The sequence below is a fragment of the Mobula birostris genome, chromosome 2 (genome assembly GCF_030028105.1).
Source record: "Mobula birostris isolate sMobBir1 chromosome 2, sMobBir1.hap1, whole genome shotgun sequence".
In the NCBI taxonomy this organism is placed as follows: Eukaryota; Metazoa; Chordata; class Chondrichthyes; order Myliobatiformes; family Myliobatidae; genus Mobula; species Mobula birostris.
The window spans coordinates 31,707,938-31,728,213 of NC_092371.1; the positions used below are offsets into that span (position 1 = coordinate 31,707,938).

At 41.3% G+C, this 20,276-nt stretch overlaps 1 protein-coding gene across 2 annotated transcripts in view; it reads right to left on the bottom strand.

The window, feature by feature from the left end:
* Positions 1-20,276, bottom strand: part of LOC140185840 (pleckstrin homology domain-containing family G member 4B-like) — a 211,770-nt gene that overhangs the window by 119,162 nt on the left and 72,332 nt on the right. For both annotated transcript variants that reach the window (XM_072239629.1, XM_072239619.1), the window contains exon 2: positions 9,349-9,546. In XM_072239629.1, coding sequence (XP_072095730.1) covers positions 9,349-9,546 — 198 coding nt within the window. The remainder of the gene's footprint in view (positions 1-9,348; positions 9,547-20,276) is intronic.

A 20,276-nucleotide genomic window follows, 5' to 3' on the forward strand; every position in this document is an offset into this window, starting at 1 on the left:
TGCAGTTCAGTCTCTTTTTTATCCCCTTTATGTCTGGTTCACAAAATATTTTTTCAGTAAGCTTTCTCCCCAAGTTATTCAGAGAAAATCAATACACTAAAGAAGCTATATAGAGTCACAGAGCAATACCACATTTACAGGCTAGTCGGCCCAACCACTCCATGCCAGCTAGTTCCAATTTCTTGTGTTCAGCCCAAATCCCTCCAAAGCCCATTCTTATCCAAGTGCTTATTAAATTATATTATTGTAACTGACTCAACCACAGCCTCTGGAAACTCATTCAATAGATTCACTGCACTCTTTGTGAAAATGTTGCCCCTCACGTCTCTTTTAAGTCTTTCTCCTCTCACCTTAAACAGACCAACTAGTTATGTACTCCCCTACCCTGGGAAGAAGACTGATACCATCCACCTTGTCGATGCCTCTCATAATTTTACATGTTTCTATCAGGTAACACTTCAATCTTCTACATTCCAAAGAATAAAGACCTAGCCGGGCCAAACTCTCCCTATAACTTAGGCCCTCTAGTCCTGGCAGCATTCTCGCAGATCTTTTCTGCACTCTTTCTAATTTAACCACCCCTTTCCTAAAACAGGGTCACCCCTTTCCTAAAACAGGGTGACCAAAACTGTATAGAGTACTCCAAGTGCAGACTCACCAATGACTTATACAATTGCTATAATTTTCTAGCTTCTGTGCTGAGATACAAGTTGATATTCTTGGAATTAAAGTAAAATTTTCAACCTGTGTTGATAATTTTTGAGTAGTAATGGATTGAGAACAAGAATTGGGATATTATTTAAAATTATAATGAGTAATTGTAATCAGGGGCTATTCACAAGAGAAGGAAAAGCACCAGATAACTAATGGAGGTAAAAGTTGCTCCACATTTGGCCCTGAACTCATTGGAGTTTAGAAAGTTGAGGGCTGACCTTCTTGAAGTATAGATTCTGAAGAAGATTGATGGCATTGACACCAGGAGGATACTTTACCTGGTAGTGGTATCCAACACTCATCGGCATAGTTTTAAGAATCAGGGGTAATCTATTTAAGACAAGGATGAGGTGGAGTTTTATTTTCTTTCTGAGGACTGTGAATCCTCTTCCCCAGGCAATTATGGAGCTGCATATTCGAATCTATTCAAGTTAGAGTCTGACAAATTATTGAACAAAAAGCAAGAAATTGAACATGGGGAGGGACTGGGAAAGTGATGCTGAGGACAAGGATGAAGCAGGCAAGGAAGATTCTGCAGATGCTGGAAATCAAGAGAGAGTAACACCTACAAAATACGGGAGGAGCTCAGCCAGTCAGACAGCAGCACCTATGGAAAGAAATAAATAGTCGAAGTTCTGGGCTGAGGCCCTTCATCAAGACGGCACTTTGGTCTTCAGTTCTAATGAAGGGTTTCATGGGGAGATTTGGTGTGATGGTCATCACCACTGGATCAGTAATCCAGAGACCCAGTTATACGCTGGGAACATGAGTTCAAATCCTACCATGGCAGATGGTGAATTTGAAGTTTAAAAAATATCTGATTGCCATGAAACCATGTTGATTGTCGTAAAAACCCGTCTGGTTTACTAATGTCCTTTAGGGGAGGAATCCTGCCGTCCTTAACTGGTCTGGTGTATACGTGACTCCAGACCCACAGCAATGTGATTGACTCTTAAAAAAATAGGGAAGGGTAATAAATGCTGGCTTAACTGGCAATGCCCACATCCCGTAAATGAATAAATTTTAAAAAAAACATGAGACATTGACCCTTTATTCCTCTGGAATGAAATTGCCTAACCTGATGAGACCATCCAGCATCCTGTGGATGAAACAGATACAACATTCTTGCAACAGACACAAAATGTAGGAGAAACTCAGTAGGTCAGGCAGCATTAATGGAAATGAAGAAACAGTCGAAGTTGCGTGCCGAGATCCTTCATCAGGACTGGAAGGGAAGGGGTAAAATGCCAGGATAAGAAGATGTGGGGTTGGGGAAGGAGTAAAAGCTACATGGTGATAGGTGAAGCCATGTGGGTGGGGAGGTGGGGTGAACTTGGATGCTGGGAAGTGATAGATGTAAAAGATAAAGAGCTGGAGAAAAAGGAAGCTGATAGGAGTGGAGAGTAGACCATGGGAGAAAGGAAAGGTGCAGGGGCACCAGGAGGAGGTGATAGGCAGGTGAGGAGAAGAGGTAAAAGGGAGACCAGAAGGAGAAAGTGAAGAAGAGGAAAGGCAGAGGGGAAAAATTACCAGAAGCTAGAGAAATCGATGTTCATGCCAATAGGTTGGAAGCTACCTACACAGAATATAATGTGTTCCTCCTCCAACCTTACTTAACAGGAAAGGATGTTTGAGGTGCTGAGCGACATACTGCTGCCCCTATTTCTTTGGTTAAAGTCAGTGGCCACTTTATTAGGTGCACCTGCACACCTGTGCGTTAATGCAAATATTTAATCAGCCAATCATGTGGCATCAACTCAGTGCATAGCAGCATGCAGACATAGTCAAGTTAGAGGGGCGCAAAAAAGTGCAGGAAAGGGAGTTTGAGGGAGAGGGAGAGTATCGGAAATGGGTTGTGGCAGCGAAGCTTAGAGGTGTCAGAGATGTCAGGAAGTGACAAAGAAGACAGAGGTAGTGCATGGGAGATTGTATTAGGTGATGGGAGCTGTACAGAGGAAGGTGAATGTCAGGTTTCTGCGAAACAGAAAAATGAGCGATGAATTGAGGATTATAGTGGCTTATCGTCTAGTGATGAAGGATTTAAACAAAATAAGAAAGGAAGAGTTTAAGGTATTACTAGTTTTGAATGTAGATCTGTTTCTGATAGCAATCTGATTAGATTAACTAGGATTTGAAAAAAGTATTAGGCGATATTGCGGGCGTAAGACCTTTGAGAGATGGGTGCTCTTAGTGTTTTGTAAAGATAGTAAGCAAGGTGAGAAAGCTGTAGGCTTAAAAGCTCTGGGAGGAAGGAAAGTTACACCAAAGAATTATATTGAACAACTGTGGCTTTGGGGAGTAACCACGGAGGTGTGTCTATATGTATCCATAGATTAAGTTAAAAATAATTTAGTCGGGGGGGGGAAAGTTGTAGATACTAATGTTTAAAAGGTTTTCGTGGAGGAGTTAGAATAGTTAGCTTATTGGTCTTGACTAAATTAGATGGGAAAAAAGTTGCTGGATAAGGTTAGTTTAGGTTATATGAGTTGTATGGATCGAGTCTATGTGCTGCCCCCTCTGAAATGTTTTCAATGCCGGAGGTTTTGGTCATGCAGCAGCTGTGTGCAGGGGTAAAAAGCGATGCGGTAGATATGGTGGAGAACATGATTATGGTAATTGTGGAGAAGGCATAAGGCCAAAATGTAGCAATTGTGAAGGGGAACATAGCTCTGCTTATGCAGGGTGTTTAGTATATAAGAAAGCTGTGGAATTGCAGCATGCTCAGGTAGCACTGACAAACCATATGCAGTGGTTCTTCAGAAAGTACAGAAGACTAGGCCAATGGAACCAATCAATTTTCAGTATACAGATAGATTAAAGTCAGTGTGTAAAGTGCATATTTAAACAAAGGATGCATTGATTGTTAATAAACTAAAGTTCCTTATTTTCATGGTAGATGTGCTAAATTGTATAGCACAAGCTAAAAGTAGGACAGAAAAAAAATAATTTATATTAAAAGCTACAGAAAAAAACATCCAGAGGTAAAAGACTTAACTCTAGAAGTTATTAATGGTGCTTTACAAGGAAGGATAAATAATATTTACACTTCAAAGAAGGACTGTTTATACTTTTTTCTTTTTTCTTTTCTTTTTTTACACTGGAAGGCTGGAAGTTTGTTAGCTAATGGTCAGGGAAGGGATGTTAATGTTTTTATTTCTAATTTTTTCTTTTTTTCCCCTTTTTTTTAAATCCTACAATGGAGTGCTAGAAATTTGTTACCTAATTGTCAGGGGACTTTAATTTTCATAGTACTACCTGTGGTTGTAATGACACAAATGTGAAAGGGATGATGGAGGAAGACTTTCTGGAAGAAAATACTTGGTGTGCTTGAATGATACTTGATAGGTGGCAGTAATGCCTCTTCTGTTGGTCTGACAACCGCCAACAAACACTACCAGAAGAATAACAATATGTTCAATTGTCGTTCAGACCACACATCAGAATGGGGAAGAAATATGATCTAAACAACTTTGACCATGGAGTGCCAGATGAGGTGGTTTGAGTATCTTAGAAATTGCTGATCTTATGGGACTTTCATGCTCAACTGTCTCTGGAGTTTACAGAGAATGGTGCAAAAAACAAAAAAAAAAAAAATCCAGTGAGAAGCAGTTCTGCGGATGAAAATGCTTTGTTAAGGGAGGTCAGTGGGAATGGCCAGACTGATAGGAAGGCAGCAGTAACCCAACTATCAACACGTTACTATAGTGGTGTGCAGAAATGCATCTCAGAATGCATATTGAACCTTGAAATAGATGGGCCACAGCAGCAGAAGGTTTCACTCCTGTACCTAATAAAGTGGACACCGAGTGTATGTGATCAAAACATAACGTGCCGGGACTACAGAGCAGATTCAGCTACAACCGATAAAGGGAAGAAATGAATAAGTATTTTGAATGGAGACCTCAGCAAATGCCATTTGATTTGAAAAGGGCTTGAGCCAGTGCAGGATCGTGAGACACTTTGGCAGAATGCAGAGTTTAATGCATCAAACAGCTGAGAGCAGAATAAGCACCCACATGCAAAGCTTGCTCACTGCTGAACGAAAATAGAAATATGCTGCTAATCGGTCAGATTTGGGTAAAGAAGAACTCCACTGTTGAAATGCGTTCCATTCTGTAGAGGCAGACATAATATTCAGCTAGTGGGAATCACTGGGGACTCTGTGCAGAGTAATAGTTTTCAGATTGCTATTTTTGAAATTCTGGCAACATTACTGTTCACAGTAGTTAATTAATGTTCTCCAAAAGGAAGCTTCTTTCCAACATAAACAGAAAATAAACTTTCACCTTCAATAAATTTGGAGCTGATTTGGACTGCATGTTCAAGTTGAATTGCTGCATTTCTGTGGTATGTCAGCCAAACAACAAATAAATCATCTGGATTTGATATAGTTATTTTCCTCTTGTTGGCTAGGAAGAGTGTAAAAGCTGGTTCCAAGTGTCCAGCTGCATATCCCACTAACAATGTCTGCATTCAACATTCCTCTGGTCATGGGCCAGAGTGCTGGATTTTACTAGCACACCCCCCTCTTGTACACAGTGAAGTGTAAGAATTGTGTGGGGCATGGTTCAGGAGATGATGTTGAAACTGGTAATGTTTCCCCTCTCGTCTTAATGCAACAATTAGGTTGGGTCATTCTCAAACTAATCAGGTCGCAGCCATGTAAAAGTTAAACCAGTCTGAAATCCGGCAACAATTCGACAATTATGCTAAAACAGGTCATAAGGCAGAGTCTGTGGGAAAAGGAAACAGGCAATTGTACAGTGAGGACTGCTAGTATAAGGTTAAACCACTTTGTAGCACAAAAGCCAGAGTGTATTCCATCACAAACAACCTGTACACTTACTGTGGGAATAAGAAGTTAAATTAAAACATTTCCATTTGCTCAATCCAGTTACAAATAAAAGAGTGAAACCTGTGAGTATTGCACTCTCGATAATGGTGCACTACATCTTCTGGAGTTGGCATATTCCTATGGTGCAACGTTCCCCTTGCAGTGGAATTTAGTAAACAATCTGCAGAGCATGCCAAGTGTTCTTTTGCTCCAAGACCCTGAACTCCTTCGTAGGGAAACACAGTGAGTATTGTTAAAGTCAACTCAAATTAATTTGCGTCAACTTTTAACAAACCCCACAGTGTCACTTCTGTGGAGGATTTACATTCCTCTGTTTGCATTTCACTTTTATCAGAATAAATGTCTCTCAGTCCTAATTTTCAAAAGTGATCTGCATTGATGATCAGCATTAACTAATGCAGATCTAAACATCTTCAAATAGATCATATCATCCAAGTAGGATTCATGAAGTAAATTATTTCAGCTTTCTGATTTCATAGGTCTATTTGAGAGGAATTAGTGTCTGTAAACATGTCAAGACTTATTTTGGAAAAATAATAGCTTCAAGTCCTAATTTCTTTATTCACAAAGAAAATTAAACTCAGTATAAAATTCAAAGGATATTGCTTAGGTTCAAGTATCAGTTCACTTCAACCATTGATCAGAGCTACTGGAAAGAATGTTTTGCATTTTTATAGCTATGTTACTTGGAAAATTATGAACAAATGCCTTAATTAAGACTTTAGAAGCTTCCAAATGAATCTTTGCATAAATCATTAATAATCTGCTTACTTGTACTCACCCAGGTGTCGATAAAAAATTACAGCTCTATAGAATATTTACATTTCCACTGCCTCAGTAAAGCAGCCAGTATAATCAAAGACCCCACCCTCCCTACACATTCTCACTTCTCCCCTCTCCCACTAAGCAAAATATACAAAGCCTGAAAGCATGTACCATAATGAAGTATAACTATTTGATATAAGTTTATATAGTTCTCTGGTACGATGAGTTGGACTTTTGACCTTACAATCTACCTTGTTATGATCTTGCATCCTGTTCTTTATCGGCACTGTACTTTTTCTGTAGCTGTTACATGAGATTCTGTATTATTACTGTTTTATCTTTTATCTACCTCTCTGAACTGTGTGATAAATTAATTTATTTGAAAGCTGTGTACGTCTGTGCCTTTCATCTCAGTACATGTGACAATAATAAACTAATTTCAATTCCAATTCCAGTAAGCAAGCAGTAATAGTCAAAGAAACATGGTGCAAAATGAAGCTTATATTATTGACTGAAGCAACACTCACAGCACGCTGGAGGAACTCAGCAGGTCGGGCAGCATCAGTGGAAATGATGAGTCAACGTTTCGGGCCGGAACTCTCGTTAGGACTGAAGAAAGAAGGTGGGGGAGGGTTGGAAGAAGGCTGGTAGGTTCAGTTGAAAAACCAGTAATTTGAAAGACAAAGGGGTGGGGGAGGGGAAGCAGGGACGTCTTAGGCAGGAAAGTAATGGGTAGTAGAAGAAAAAGATAGAACCATGAGGGAGGTGGCAGGCTGCTGGGGGAGGGGGCAGAGTGAAATAGGGATAGAGGAAGGGAGGGGGATGGAATTACCGGAAGTTGGAGAATTCTATGTTCATACCAAGGGGCTGGAGATTACCTAGACATCACCTCCCTCATGGTTCCATCTCCTTCTTCTACTACCCATTATTTAAGACGTCCCTGCTTCCCCTCCCCCACCCCTTTGTCCTTCAAATTACTGGTTTTTCAACTGAACCTACCAGTCTTCTTCCAACCCTCCCCCACCTTCTTTCTTCAGTCCTGACGAAGGGCTCCGGCCCGCAACGTCGACTCATCGTTTCCACGGATGCTGCCCGACCTGCTGAGTTCCTCCAGCGTGTTGTGAGTGTTGCTTTGATCCCAGCATCTGCAGAGTATTTTGTGTTTATTATTGACTGAAGCTAACTTTGGACTCTTGTTAGTTGCTCCTTCCGATGATTTGAACCCAGCTTAATTATGCCTTCTAATCCTTTTACATCTGAGTGCAACAGTATTCCTAAGTCCCCATCCAGGACTTACATGACTGACTGTAGTGAAAACAGAGGGGAATCTACTGACATGATGAAGGAAACCCTGAACACCGCCAAAAATGGAGGCTCTTCATTGCCATCCTAAACACCAGTGGCGTAACAGGCAGTAAATTCTTAATTATGCATTCTGGGCTGAACACTGACCTCCACATTGCCTGCTGTTTGCAAGATTCAGTTTGTTCCCTACTACCCACCCCTCCCTCCCAGAAAGGGCACCAGGAAGCTCACTCTTATTTTTGTATTGCAAGGCTAATTTTGAGTTCTCTTTTTGTGAGGAGTCATCAGGTGGAGAAAACCATGGGAGTCACAGGGGTTAACTTTCTGCTGTTCTTGTGATAGAGGAAGCACAGCATAGTTCCTGTAGGTTGATTCCTGGGAGAGGGGATGACAGGAAATTAAGCAGACTGCTTGAGTCCTGGTGAAGGGTCTCAGCCTGAAACATTGACTGTTTATTACTCTCCATAGATGACTTGCTCAGTTTTTCCAGCACTTTGTGTATGTTGCTTAAGCAAACTGCACCTAGAATATTCTCTTGCGTTTGACAGGAGTAATGTCATTTTAAAATGCTTATGTGGTCTAGAACAAGGAATTACATTCTCAAAATAAGGCACCATCCAGGTAGGAGATGAGAAGATACTTCTTCATCCAGAGCCATATGACACAAGATACAAGATGCAAAGAATAGGAGCAGGAATAGACCTCTTTGAGATAAGAAGAATTCATTTTATCACCCACAAAGTGCTGGAGGAACTCAGATGAAGGGCCTCAAACTTGAACGGAAATCCAACAAAAAGTAGCGGATACAGCCCAGTCCATCAAGGATAGACAGGAAAACATCATCCATCATCAGGGACCCCCACCACCCAGGTTATGCTCTCTTCTTGCTGCTGCCATAAGGAAGAAGGCGCAGAAGCCTAAGGACTCACACCTCCAGGTTCAGGAACAGTTATTACCCCTCAGCCAACAGGATCTTGAATCAAAGGGGATAACTTCACTCAACTTCACTTGTCCCATCACTAAACTGTTCTCACAACCTATGGACTCACTTTCAAGGACTCTTCATCTCATGTTCTTGGTATTTATTGCTTATTTATGCTATTTTTATTATTATTACTATTATTATATCTTTTTTTTCCTTTCCTTTTGTATTCACACAGTTTGTTGTATTTTGCACACTGGTTGTCTGCCCTTTTGGTGTAGTCTTTCATTGACTCTATTTGGTTATTGGATTCATTGAGTATGCCTGCAAGAGAATGAATCTCAGGGTTGTATATAGTGACATATACTGTATGTACTTTGATAATAAATTTACTTTGGACTTTGAACCATCGACTCTTCAGACCTTTGCCTTTCCACCTATCGCTTCCCAGTTTCTCACTTCATCCCTCTCCCCCACCCACCCACCTTCCCCGATTTTGTGTGTGTTACTCTGGATTTCTGGCATCTGCACAGTCTCTTCTGTTTATAATTATTTTTCATTTTATAACCGTTGTACCAACAAAATCCACCAGCTAATCAATGCTCCAGATTGTACGTTCTAAGAGCATGCATACAAACATTGTGGGACACCGTGCAGGAGATGTGGTTTCTTAGCATAAAGAGGTAAAGGGCTTCAGTGCTGGACTGGTTCGTGTTGATGTCCATCTTCCCGATCCATTCTTGTGATTTTATTTCAGGACAGGTTTACAGTTATTCACCATACTTACGCAAGCATCTTGTTGCACAGTCTCTAGGATGCGCTTTGCTGGAACCAAGAAATCCAATAGGCAGCGGAGTCCATCCCCCTTATACGTGGTGTCAATCACCCTGAAGATTTGACTGAGCACTGTGGGAGCTGTGGCGTTGAACGGAGGATACAAAGCAGAGAGAATGCTTTGAATACAGGTGTCCAGCGACTCTGAATTCTAAGTGAGAGAAATACATGTCATCAGTTCTCCAAGGTGATGAAAAATTATAACTATTTGATTTTGTGCGTTAATTATTAATTTTAGACAGAAAAAGCAAGAGTATAAAAGAAACTCATATACACTTAGTGGCCACTTTATTAGGTACAGAAGAAAAGCCTACTGTGGATTTCTGCTGCTGTGGAGCATCCACTTCAAGGTTTGACATGTTGTGCATTCAGAGCTGCTCATGGTTATTTGAGTTACTGTCACTTTCCTGTCAGCTCGAGCCAGTCTGGCCATTCTCCTCTGACCTCGCTCATTAACAAGTTCTTGCCCACAGAACTGCCGCTCACTGGATGTTTTTATTTATCACACCATTTTCTGTAAACTTTAGAGACTGCTGTGTGTAAAGATCCTTGGAATCAGTAGTTTTTGAGATATCCAAACCATCTCGTCTGGCACCAACAAGCACTCAATGATCAAAGTCACTTAAATCACATTTCTTCCCCATTCTGATATCTGATCTGCACAACAACTGAACCTCTGCATTTATGCAGCGAGTTGCTTCCATATTTTTGGCTGATAAGATATTTGCAATAACAAGCAGGTGTACAGGTGTACTGAATAAAATGGCTACTGTGTGCATATTATGAAGTTTTATATAAGAAAACTTGTTTATAATGAACATTTTTATATATTGCCCTTCAGCCACATCTTCACCCATGGTGCTTTTGTTGTGTAGCCTTTACAGATTTTGAAGTACGTTGGAAACTGCTGGAAATTTATTCCTTCTACCTCAGGGGTGAAAAATCTGTGCACAATTTTCATTATGCTGGGACTTTTAAAATAAAATTTAGATTAGCCTTATTTGTCACATGTGCAATAAAACATCGAAATGTACATTGAAATGAGTCATTTGCATCAACGACAAACACAGTCCACGGATGTGCTGGGGGCAGCCAGCAAGTGTCACCCTGCTTCCAACACCACACAGCATGCCCACAACTTACTTACTCATGCGGCTTTGTGGGAGGAAATTGGAGAACCCTATGGAAACCCACATGATCACAGGGAGAACGTACAAACTCCTTGTAGACAGCAGCAGAAATTAAAACCCAATCGCTGGTGCTGCAAAGCATTACACTAAGTGCTTCTGTGGTTTATAAAGGACTCGGTTGTCTATTAGAATGAAACTCTTTGAAACTTTTATGCTGTGCCTCTGCTCTGTATAAATAGCCTATGTAGATTCACAAGCAAGCTAGCTAGCACAGCACATTGTGTGCCATGAATGCAGGGGAAACTGAAACACATACAGCAATGTGGCATGGAGTCCATTTGGTAAGTGCACAATGTTCCTTAACAACAAGATTTTCATTGAAATTAATGGTGCAGGTAAATGACAGATGCTATGCTACCATAATATCTAGACCATAAAAGTGTAAGTTCAAAGTTCAAAAATGCCAAATGCAAAATAAAGATAGCTTTAAATGGGCTGAGTTTAAATCATACTTGGCTCCCTGCATTCAGTTCTATTGATTTCAATGCTGATCACAAGCAGGGCTGAATTACTAGGAAGCAACCTTCAGGCAGTGAAGCTCAAGGTAACCTTTAACAATTCTCTTGTAAACTCATTTGAGCATGGAATTTACAGCTGGAGGTGAACTACCGAAGAGTATCAGTAAGATTATAAAATAACAGTTGTGGAACTCACTTTTCCTGATAATTACTTCCCAGAAACTCATATCAAATTAATATTGGGATGAGATGTGGTAATGTGAGATCCAGGGCAATATAAAGGGCTGACTCCGTTTATAACTGGCAAATCTATAACCCGCACACCTTCACCAACTTTAGCATGGAAGGTAGCTATGAGATAGATTTGGTGGGCCTACATTACACTTTGCTCATTTGACCTATAAGCTGGAAGACAGCTATTTTGATTTTGTTGATGTGAGCACAACTGGCCTAAATAGATCATTTTTTCCTTTGTCCTCACTGCCTTGGACCATAAAATTAAAAGCATATTGTGGTATTTGCATTGCCTTCTTTTCAAGTTTGCCTCCTCAGTTTTGGAAATTCGCCTCTTCTCAAAGACTATGGTTCCAACATATATGAGGCTTCACCAACTGGAGAGATCATGAGCAGGTTCCTCGCAAGATTCTGGATGAATCATAGAGTTACAGAATGATACAGGACAGAAACCCTGGCCTGTTGACCCACCTTGTCCATGATGACCTCTATGCTAATCGCATTTGCCGTGCTAGGCCAATATCCCTCTACTCCCTTCATATCGAACTACCTGTCCAAATCCTTCTAAATGTTGTAATTGCAACTGCCTCTGCCGCCTCCTCTGGCGTCAAATTACAAGTAGTCACAGCTCTCTGGCTGAAAAACTTATGCCTCAGATCTTTAACTATGCCAGCTGGTGGCATAGTGACATCAGTGCTGGACTTCAGAGTGAAGGCTCCTGAGTTCGAATCCAGCCAGCTCCTTTGCACGCTTTCCATCTGTGTTCGGTTGAGCGTCAAGCTAGCAACTCAGGCTCGTAAAAATAAGCAAGCCCGCTAAAAAAAATGCTGTCATGACGGAGTGCTGATGACTCCACTCGGAGTTAAGGGCTTCCTTCTTTTTCTTCTTCTTTAACCTTTCTTTCAATATTTTTATTAATATTATATAAATTGATAAATACCAATACAAAATTCATAAGGATAAAAGTAAGTAATATGAATTACATTACATTTAAATGATAGTTATATGATCACAGTATCTCATATTCCAAATCAATCATGTAGAAAAAAAAGATTGAATTATGAAATGAAATGAAATAAAATAAAATAATTGTATTTTATTCGAAGAAAATCTACCCCCACTACCAAAATGAGCTGGTTGGTTAAAAAAAAGAGAAGGAAAAAAAACTAGTTCTAGTTTAAAAAAACTTTAACTGGTTCTAGACTCTCATGCCCTATGATCATCTACACTGTCTGTGCCATTTATGTTATGAAGTCAAGGCCCAGTCTTCTACATCCTCGTGAGAATAAACCCAGAGGAATTCACAAATTGCTGGAAGAGCTCAGCAGGTCAGAAAGCATATATCGAGGGAAATAAACAGTTGCTATTTCTGGTCGATACTCCTCATCAGAGCAGAAACATCAACTGTTTATTCTTCTCTATAGGTGCTGCCAGTTCCTCCAGCATCCTGTGTCTCAATTTTCAGCATCTGCAGCATCTCTTGGGAGAATAAACCCAGCCTATCACATCTCCAAACACAAGAGGTTCTGCAGATAGAGGATAAATCCACATATAAAATGCTGGAGGAACTCAGCAGGTCAGTAAACAGTGGATGCTTTGGGTAGAGATTCTCCATCAGGTCCGGAAAGGAAAGGGGGAAGAAGCCGCAAAAAGAAGGTGTGGGGAGAGGAAGGAGGACAAGACAAAATGTGATGGGTGAAGGAAGGTGGGAGTGGGAGAGGGGGAATGAAGTAAGAAGCCGGGAAATGATAGATGGAAAAAGGAAAGGGCAAAAGAAGAAAGAATCTGATAAGAGATGAGAGTAGACCAAGGGACGAAAGGAAAGGAGGAGGGGCACAGGGAGTGGGGGTTGATGGGAAAGTAAGAAGAAGAGAAAGGATAAGAGGGATAAGAGGGGATAAGAGGACTATCTGATCTCTCCTTATAACTACGGCTTGGAACACCCTCATGAATCTATTCTGCACTCTCTTTAAAGCTGCCTCTGAATTCTTGTAGTGTGATGAACAGAACTTACACAACACTCTCAAGTATAGCCCAACCAATATTTCATACAGGTGCAACCTGTTAAAATGTTTCAGGTTTGACAAGAAGGAACTCTTGAAATTTGCCTCTGGCCTCCATGGGAGTAATTTTGCTTGTTCAGCTGGGGGCAGCAAATCTGCTCACCTGACATTCCAGCGATGCAGCCTGACACACCACATTTCCATCATCAAAGTGTAGAGGTTTGGAATCCCATCAACATAAAACTCAAAATTCAAAGCAAATTTATTACCAAAGTACATATATGTCATCATATACCACCCCGAGTTTCATTTTCTCGCAGACATTTACAGTAGAACAAAGAAATACAATGGAAACAATGAAAAACTGCACACAGAGACTGACAAACGATTGTGCAAGGGAGGAAGACGAACTATGCAAATGAAAAAGAATTATAATAATAAACAATGAATAAATAACTACTTCAATAATACAGAGACCATGAGTTGTAGAGTCCTTGAAAGTCCCAATCAGAATCAAGTTTAGCATCACTGGCGTATGTCATGAAACATGTGGTCTTGCAGCAGCAATACAATGCAATTCATAATGTTAAAAGAAACTGTAAATTACACTAAGTACAGTAAGAAATATATATATATATTAAAAAAGTCATGCAAAAAGAGAGCAAAAAAAAATGACGTAGTGTACATGGATTCATTGTCCATTTAGAAATTGGGTGGTGGAGGGGAAGGAGCTGTTCCTAAAATATTGAGTGTGTGTCTTTAGGCTCCTTTACTTCCTCCTTAATGTTAGCAATGAGAAGAGGGCATGTCCTGAGTGATTGGGATCCTTAATGAAGAATATCACCATTATGAGTCATCGCCTTTTGAAAATGTCCTCGAAGCTATGCCCATGATGGAGCAGGATCAGTTTGCAACTTCCTGAAGTTTTTTCTGACCCTCCATACCAGATGGTAATGCAACCATGGTGCATCTGTAGAAATTTGCAGAAGTCTTTGGTAACAACCCAAATCTACTCAGGGTCCTAATGAAATACAGCTGCTGCCATCCCTTCTTTGTAATTGCATTAAAATGTTGGTCCTGCAGAGATCTTCGAAGATGTTGACACCCAGGAACTTGAAACAGCTCACCCTTTCCACTGCTGATCCCTTGATGAGGACTGATGTGTGTTCCTTCGACTTTCCCTTCCTGAAGTCCACAATCAATTCTTTGGTCTTATTGAAGTTGAGTGCAAGATTGTTGTAAGGACACTGCTCGACCAACCGATCTATCTCACTCCTGTACACCTCTTTGTCACCATCTGAAATCCTGCCAATTACAGTTGTGTCATCAGCAAATTTCTACATGGCATTTGTGTGCTGTAGAGAGAGTAGAGCAGTGGGCTAAGCACACATCCTTGAGCTGCACCAGTGTTGACTGTCAGGGAGGACTCCATATGTTGTACAGTCAGTTCAGCGTTGAAGTAAGTGAAGTTATCCACTCTGGTTCAGGAGCCTGATAGTTGACGGGTAATAACTGTCCCTGAACTTGGTGGTATGGGAGCTAAGGCCCTTGCAGCCCCTTCCCATTTGCAGCAGCAAGAAGAAAGCATGGCTTGGATGGAGGGATCCTTGATAATGAATGCTACTTTCTTATGGCAGATCTCCTTACAGATGTGTTCCATGGCAGTGGGGGGGGGGTGTGGTTGTAGGTTTTTCCATTCTTGGGCATTGATGTTTCCATACCAAGCCATGATGCAACCATGATGTAGTCAGGCACCAGTTGCTGCAGCCAACCAGACAATTATATATGTCTGGCAACTTATCTTGACATCTTATCCTCGTGAGATCCTTCAGACAGCCCATATAAAAACAGTTCAGCCCGACAACAAGGCACAGCCATGTTTTCTCCAGAAATGCCACAAATCTAAAACAGACTCATTGATCAGCTCTCAGTGGTCTGCAGGGCTGACGGAGAATTTGATTTAAAACATTGTGGTGATCACACTGCAAATCTGTTGCAGCCTTACTGTTGTTACAATAGCTGTGAAATGCTTCAGTCTTTGCTTGACAGCTGCAATGCTATTCCTAATTAAAAGTCCCAAAGGTTGTGTCCTGAAGTGTTTCAGCCTAAATCGTCAACTGTTTATTCCCCTCCATAGATGCTGCCCGACCCACTGAGCTCCTCCAGCATTTTGTGTGTGTTGCTCAATACTTCCAGCATCTGCCAAATCTCTTCCTTTATAGTGTTCACAATTTCACTTCCAATGATACTTCTGTGGCTATTGAAACCAAATCACTGGGTGTGTGACATTCTGATTCTGTCCCATTGAAACCACATAGGGGAAGACAATAGATGAATGTTTATAATGTGCTGGAGGAGCTCAGCAGGTCAGACAGCATCTATGGATGGGAATAAACAGTTGACGTTTCGAGTCAAGATTCTTCATCAGGACTGGTGAAGGGTCTTGGCCCGACATGTCGACTGTTTATTCCCCTCTGTAGATGCTGCCTGTCCTGCTGAGCTCTTCCAGCACATTGTGAGTATTGCTCTAGATTTCCAGCATTTGCAGTACCTCTTATGTGCAAATGTATAAAGTACCCAGGACACCTTCAGGGAGTGGTGTCTCAGAAAGGCAGCGTCCACTATCAATGACCTCCAGCACCCAGGGCATGCCCTTTTCTCACTGTTACCATCAGGTAGGCGATACAGAAGCCTGAAGGCACACACTCAGCAGTTCAGAACAGCTTCTTCCCCTCTGCCATCCAATTCCTAAATGAACATTGAAGCTTTGGACATTACTTCACTTTTTTAATATACACTATTTCTGTTTTTTACATATTTTTAAAAAATATATTCAACATACATAATTAATTTACCTGTTTATTTATTATTATGTTTAATTTATTTACTATTATTTTTGTCTCTCTGCTAGATTATGTATTGCATTGAACTGCTGCTGCTCAGTTAACAAATTTCACGTCACATGCCGGTGATAATAAACCTGATTCTGATTCTGATTCTGATGAATGCTCATAATAATTGGTGGTCATTGAAAACTTCAGGATGAGAATCAGAGATTAGAGAAAGTACGAAGAGGCCATTCCCTCTATTAATGCATCATTAAAGGTGTAACACACCAAATGCTGGAGGAACTCAGCAGCTATGGAGAAATTATCTCTCCACAGATGCTTCCTGACCTACAGAGTTTCTTCAGCATTTTGTGTGTGTTGCTGTGGATTTTCAGCATTGGCAGATTGCTTGTTACATTAAAGGTACACAATTCAGGACAGGTCTGTGTTGTCACAATATTCTGACCTGTTTTATATTCAGGGACCCATTCCTCAACGCTGGAACAACAGAGGGATGTTTGGGGTGTCTGGAGTTTGTGCTTAACAGCTCTCAGACCAAGAGGTATCGAGATAGAATGTCAGTTGATGTAGTGGTAGGAATTTTCAAATTGGATAAATTCCATTCAACGATGGGGTGATAATGAACTCAGCGTCAAATATCTGGTGTTTTAGACTGAGCTTTAAACTAATGGCAGGAAGGAAGAGTCCTGGAGAGGGAAAAATTAGAAACCTAAAGAGCAGAGTCAAGATAGAACTAAAAGTCATGGGTTAAGAGTGTTTAAGGGGAACATGAGGAGGAACCTCTTCACTCAGAGGATGGTGAGAGTGTGGAACGAGCTGCCAGTGGAAGTGGTGAATGCAGGTTTTATTTCAAGATTTTTAAGAGAACTAAGAATAGGTACATGGTTGGGAAGCGTATAGAGGACTATGGCTTGGGAGCAGGTTGATGGGACTAAGCAGATTAATAGTTCAGCATGGACTAGATGGGCCAAAGGGCCTGTTTCTGTGCTGTAGTATTCTATAAGTCTAAGACTCTCTTAGACACTTTGCGTTGGGAAAATGCAGACAACATAGAATTAGGTTGCATCAACTTGTTTGAGGCACGCACCAATACCCAGGAATGTCTGAACCACATGGTGCAGGTAGGAGGCTACGTCTGATCTCGTGCAGCACTGACTTCACACTGTGTATCACCAATTCCACAAATTTGTCATATCAGTTTCATCTGGGAAACACACAACATGCTGGGGGAGCTCAGCAGGTCAGGCAGGGGAATAAACAGTCAATATTTCAGGCTGAGACACTTCATCTGTGATGATACTGGGTTCACGCTCAGTAAAGTCTGAAACTCAGAAGGAGATTTTAAGCCCCATTCAAAACAGATATATAATATACAGGTACCCCCACTATTGGGAGACTATACTGTATCTATCTACTCTTCAAAGATTAGCTTACTTCCCTTACTAGTCTCTGTGGTGAGTTTAGCTGCCAATACCCTCTACCTGAGCGGTGGGACCCCCTCCCTACCAAGGAGGAGATGCTTCCAGCTATTTTATTTTTAATGATGTATGTTTAAATTTAGACAAATATTTCTCAACACACATTTAGTACTCACAGATTTCTAATTTACAGACTACGAAGGATTTCCAAACACAGATACAATACTTACCAATTAGAAGAGCATACCACTGAGTTGTAGATGATAAGTCAAAGAAACAAAAGTTTGATGAAGGAATTCTAGCTCTTCTTTCAGTAACTCCATGTTTCTGTTGTTCTCCTTGTCAGTCCTAACAACACACAATGCTTGTGATATTTAGGCTGCACTCACAACCCGCTGGAGGAACTCAGCAGGTCGGGCAGCATCCGTGGAAAAGATCGGTCGACGTTTCGGGCCGGAACCTTTCGTCAGGACTGTAGAGGGAAGGGGCAGAGGCCTATAAAGAAGGTGGGGGAGGGTGGGAAGAAGAAGGCTGGCAGGTTCCAGGTGAAAAAGCAGTAAGGGGAAAGATAAAGGGGTGGGGGAGGGGAGGCAGGGAGGTGATAGGCAGGAAAGGTGAAGAAAGAATAGGGGAAAACACAATGGGTAGTAGAAGGAGGCGGAACCATGAGGGAGGTGATAGGCAGCTGGGGGAGGGGGCAGAGTGACATAGGGATAGGGGAAGGGAGGGGGAGGGAATTACCGGAAGTTGGAGAATTCTATGTTCATACCAAGGGGCTGGAGACTACCTAGGCGGTATATGAGGTGTTGCTCCTCCAACCTGAGTTTAGCCTCATCATGGCAGTAGAGGAGGCCATGTATGGACATATCTGAATGGGAGTGGGAAGCAGAGTTGAAGTGGGTGGCTACTGGGAGATCCTGTCTGTTTTAGCGGACGGAGCTGATATTGAGGCTGTTTTCTACTAAATGACATCATCTGTATATGTTTTCCAGATACCTTTGCTGAGAGAGAGTAACTTACACAGATATCTTACAAGCTTCTGGCAACAGAGATCCCAAACATTCACAATGAATGCTGTGAGGCCGATCCTCTGAGTACACAAATTTCCCAACTTATAACCATGTTTAATGCTCTAAATGACACAACCTAATTGTCTTACATTTGGCTGATACAGAGACAAAGTCTCTAGGTCATGTCACTTTGCAAAGCAGACCTCAATAGACAATCACCTGCTGAGGGCTAACAGTCTGTATTCTGTAACACCTTTTACAAAGCTGTGAGTCCAACTTCAAACTGATTGCTGCTTCAATTTACGTTAAGAACTAGAGACTGGTTCTTGTTTTGTACAAAAAGCCGAGCAAAGAATATTTGTCAAAAGTTTAACTTTATCACCAACAACTCTGACCCTTTGGAAAGATCATGTCACTGTGCTCGAAGACTGAGTTTAACAATAAGCCCCTTGGGCCCTGTAAAATAAATATTCATCACACTTCAGTTGATACAGGTTGCTGCAGGGTCTTCATATCCTTTTCTAAAATGGAGCAAGCAGAACCAAATGCAAAACTCCATACTTGGCCTAACTAAAATTATATAAAGCTGTAATATAACTTCCTGACTCTTGAACTCAATTCCTCAAGTGATAAAGGTCATATTCCTTCATTATAACCCAATCAACCTGTGTATCTGCTTTCATTGAGCAATGGACGTGGACTGCTAGATCCCCCTGCACTTCAACATTGTTAGAAGTCTTTACATTTGAGTAGTCAAGAACTCAATAAATTACTCAGGTTGCTGAGATTGTAAATGTTTTTGCACTTAAGCCTGATTTATACTTCTGTGTTAACTCCACGCCGTAACCTACACAAGTGACTTACGCGCGTTGTGAGCATTTATACTTGTGCGTTGGTGTGTCTGCGTCGCTCTGCAATTCGCGCAAGTCACGCATTCGCACACACCTACCCGTGCAAGACTTCATGGTCATGGTAGTCTTTCTCGGGGTAAACAAGAAGCGAGCGTCTTTTCTCGTAAAAGCGAAATGTGTCCTCCATAATTTCGGAGGTTTGAAAAGCTTTATGGAAAGCATTGCAGCCAGAGTTCCTTCCCTGCCCTTCAGTCGCCCAATAGGAAGCTATTGCAGCGTAGGATGAAATGCGATGCTACCAAGCAGAGCAATCACAGTTGTTGCATTTTACGTGCAGTTACATTTTGGGAGAGGTGCACGTCAGACTCTGGCGTAGGGATCCGCGTTGGCTCTGCGTAGGGTTTGTGGCGACACAGTACTTATGGCGTCGCGTTGACGCAGAAGTATAAATCAGGCTTTAAGGACGTCCAGTCACGGTGTTATAAAAGATATGCAGACCTGCCTCTTCTATTGCATGGATTGGTGTCTCAGATCACTGAGCCTCCTCTGTTGTAATATTTAACAGGCCGGAGGCATTGCCTGTTTGGAACAGAATTGACGATGTTCAGCTATGTTAAACTGAACAAGACCCAGACTGGCACACATACACCATGGGCCAGTGACTTACTGGCATGGTGTTAGGCCTTATTGCTAGACACCCAATGAAATCTAATCCTGAGGGCCTGTCTTGCACAGATTTAGGAGCCAAATTAAAACATAATGATCTTTTAGTCAGAACCATTAATATTAATAACAGCTGCAACGGAAGGGAAATGTTTTAGTCTAGCTTTACTATCTATTACCTCAGTCACGCCACTGCACTGTAAAC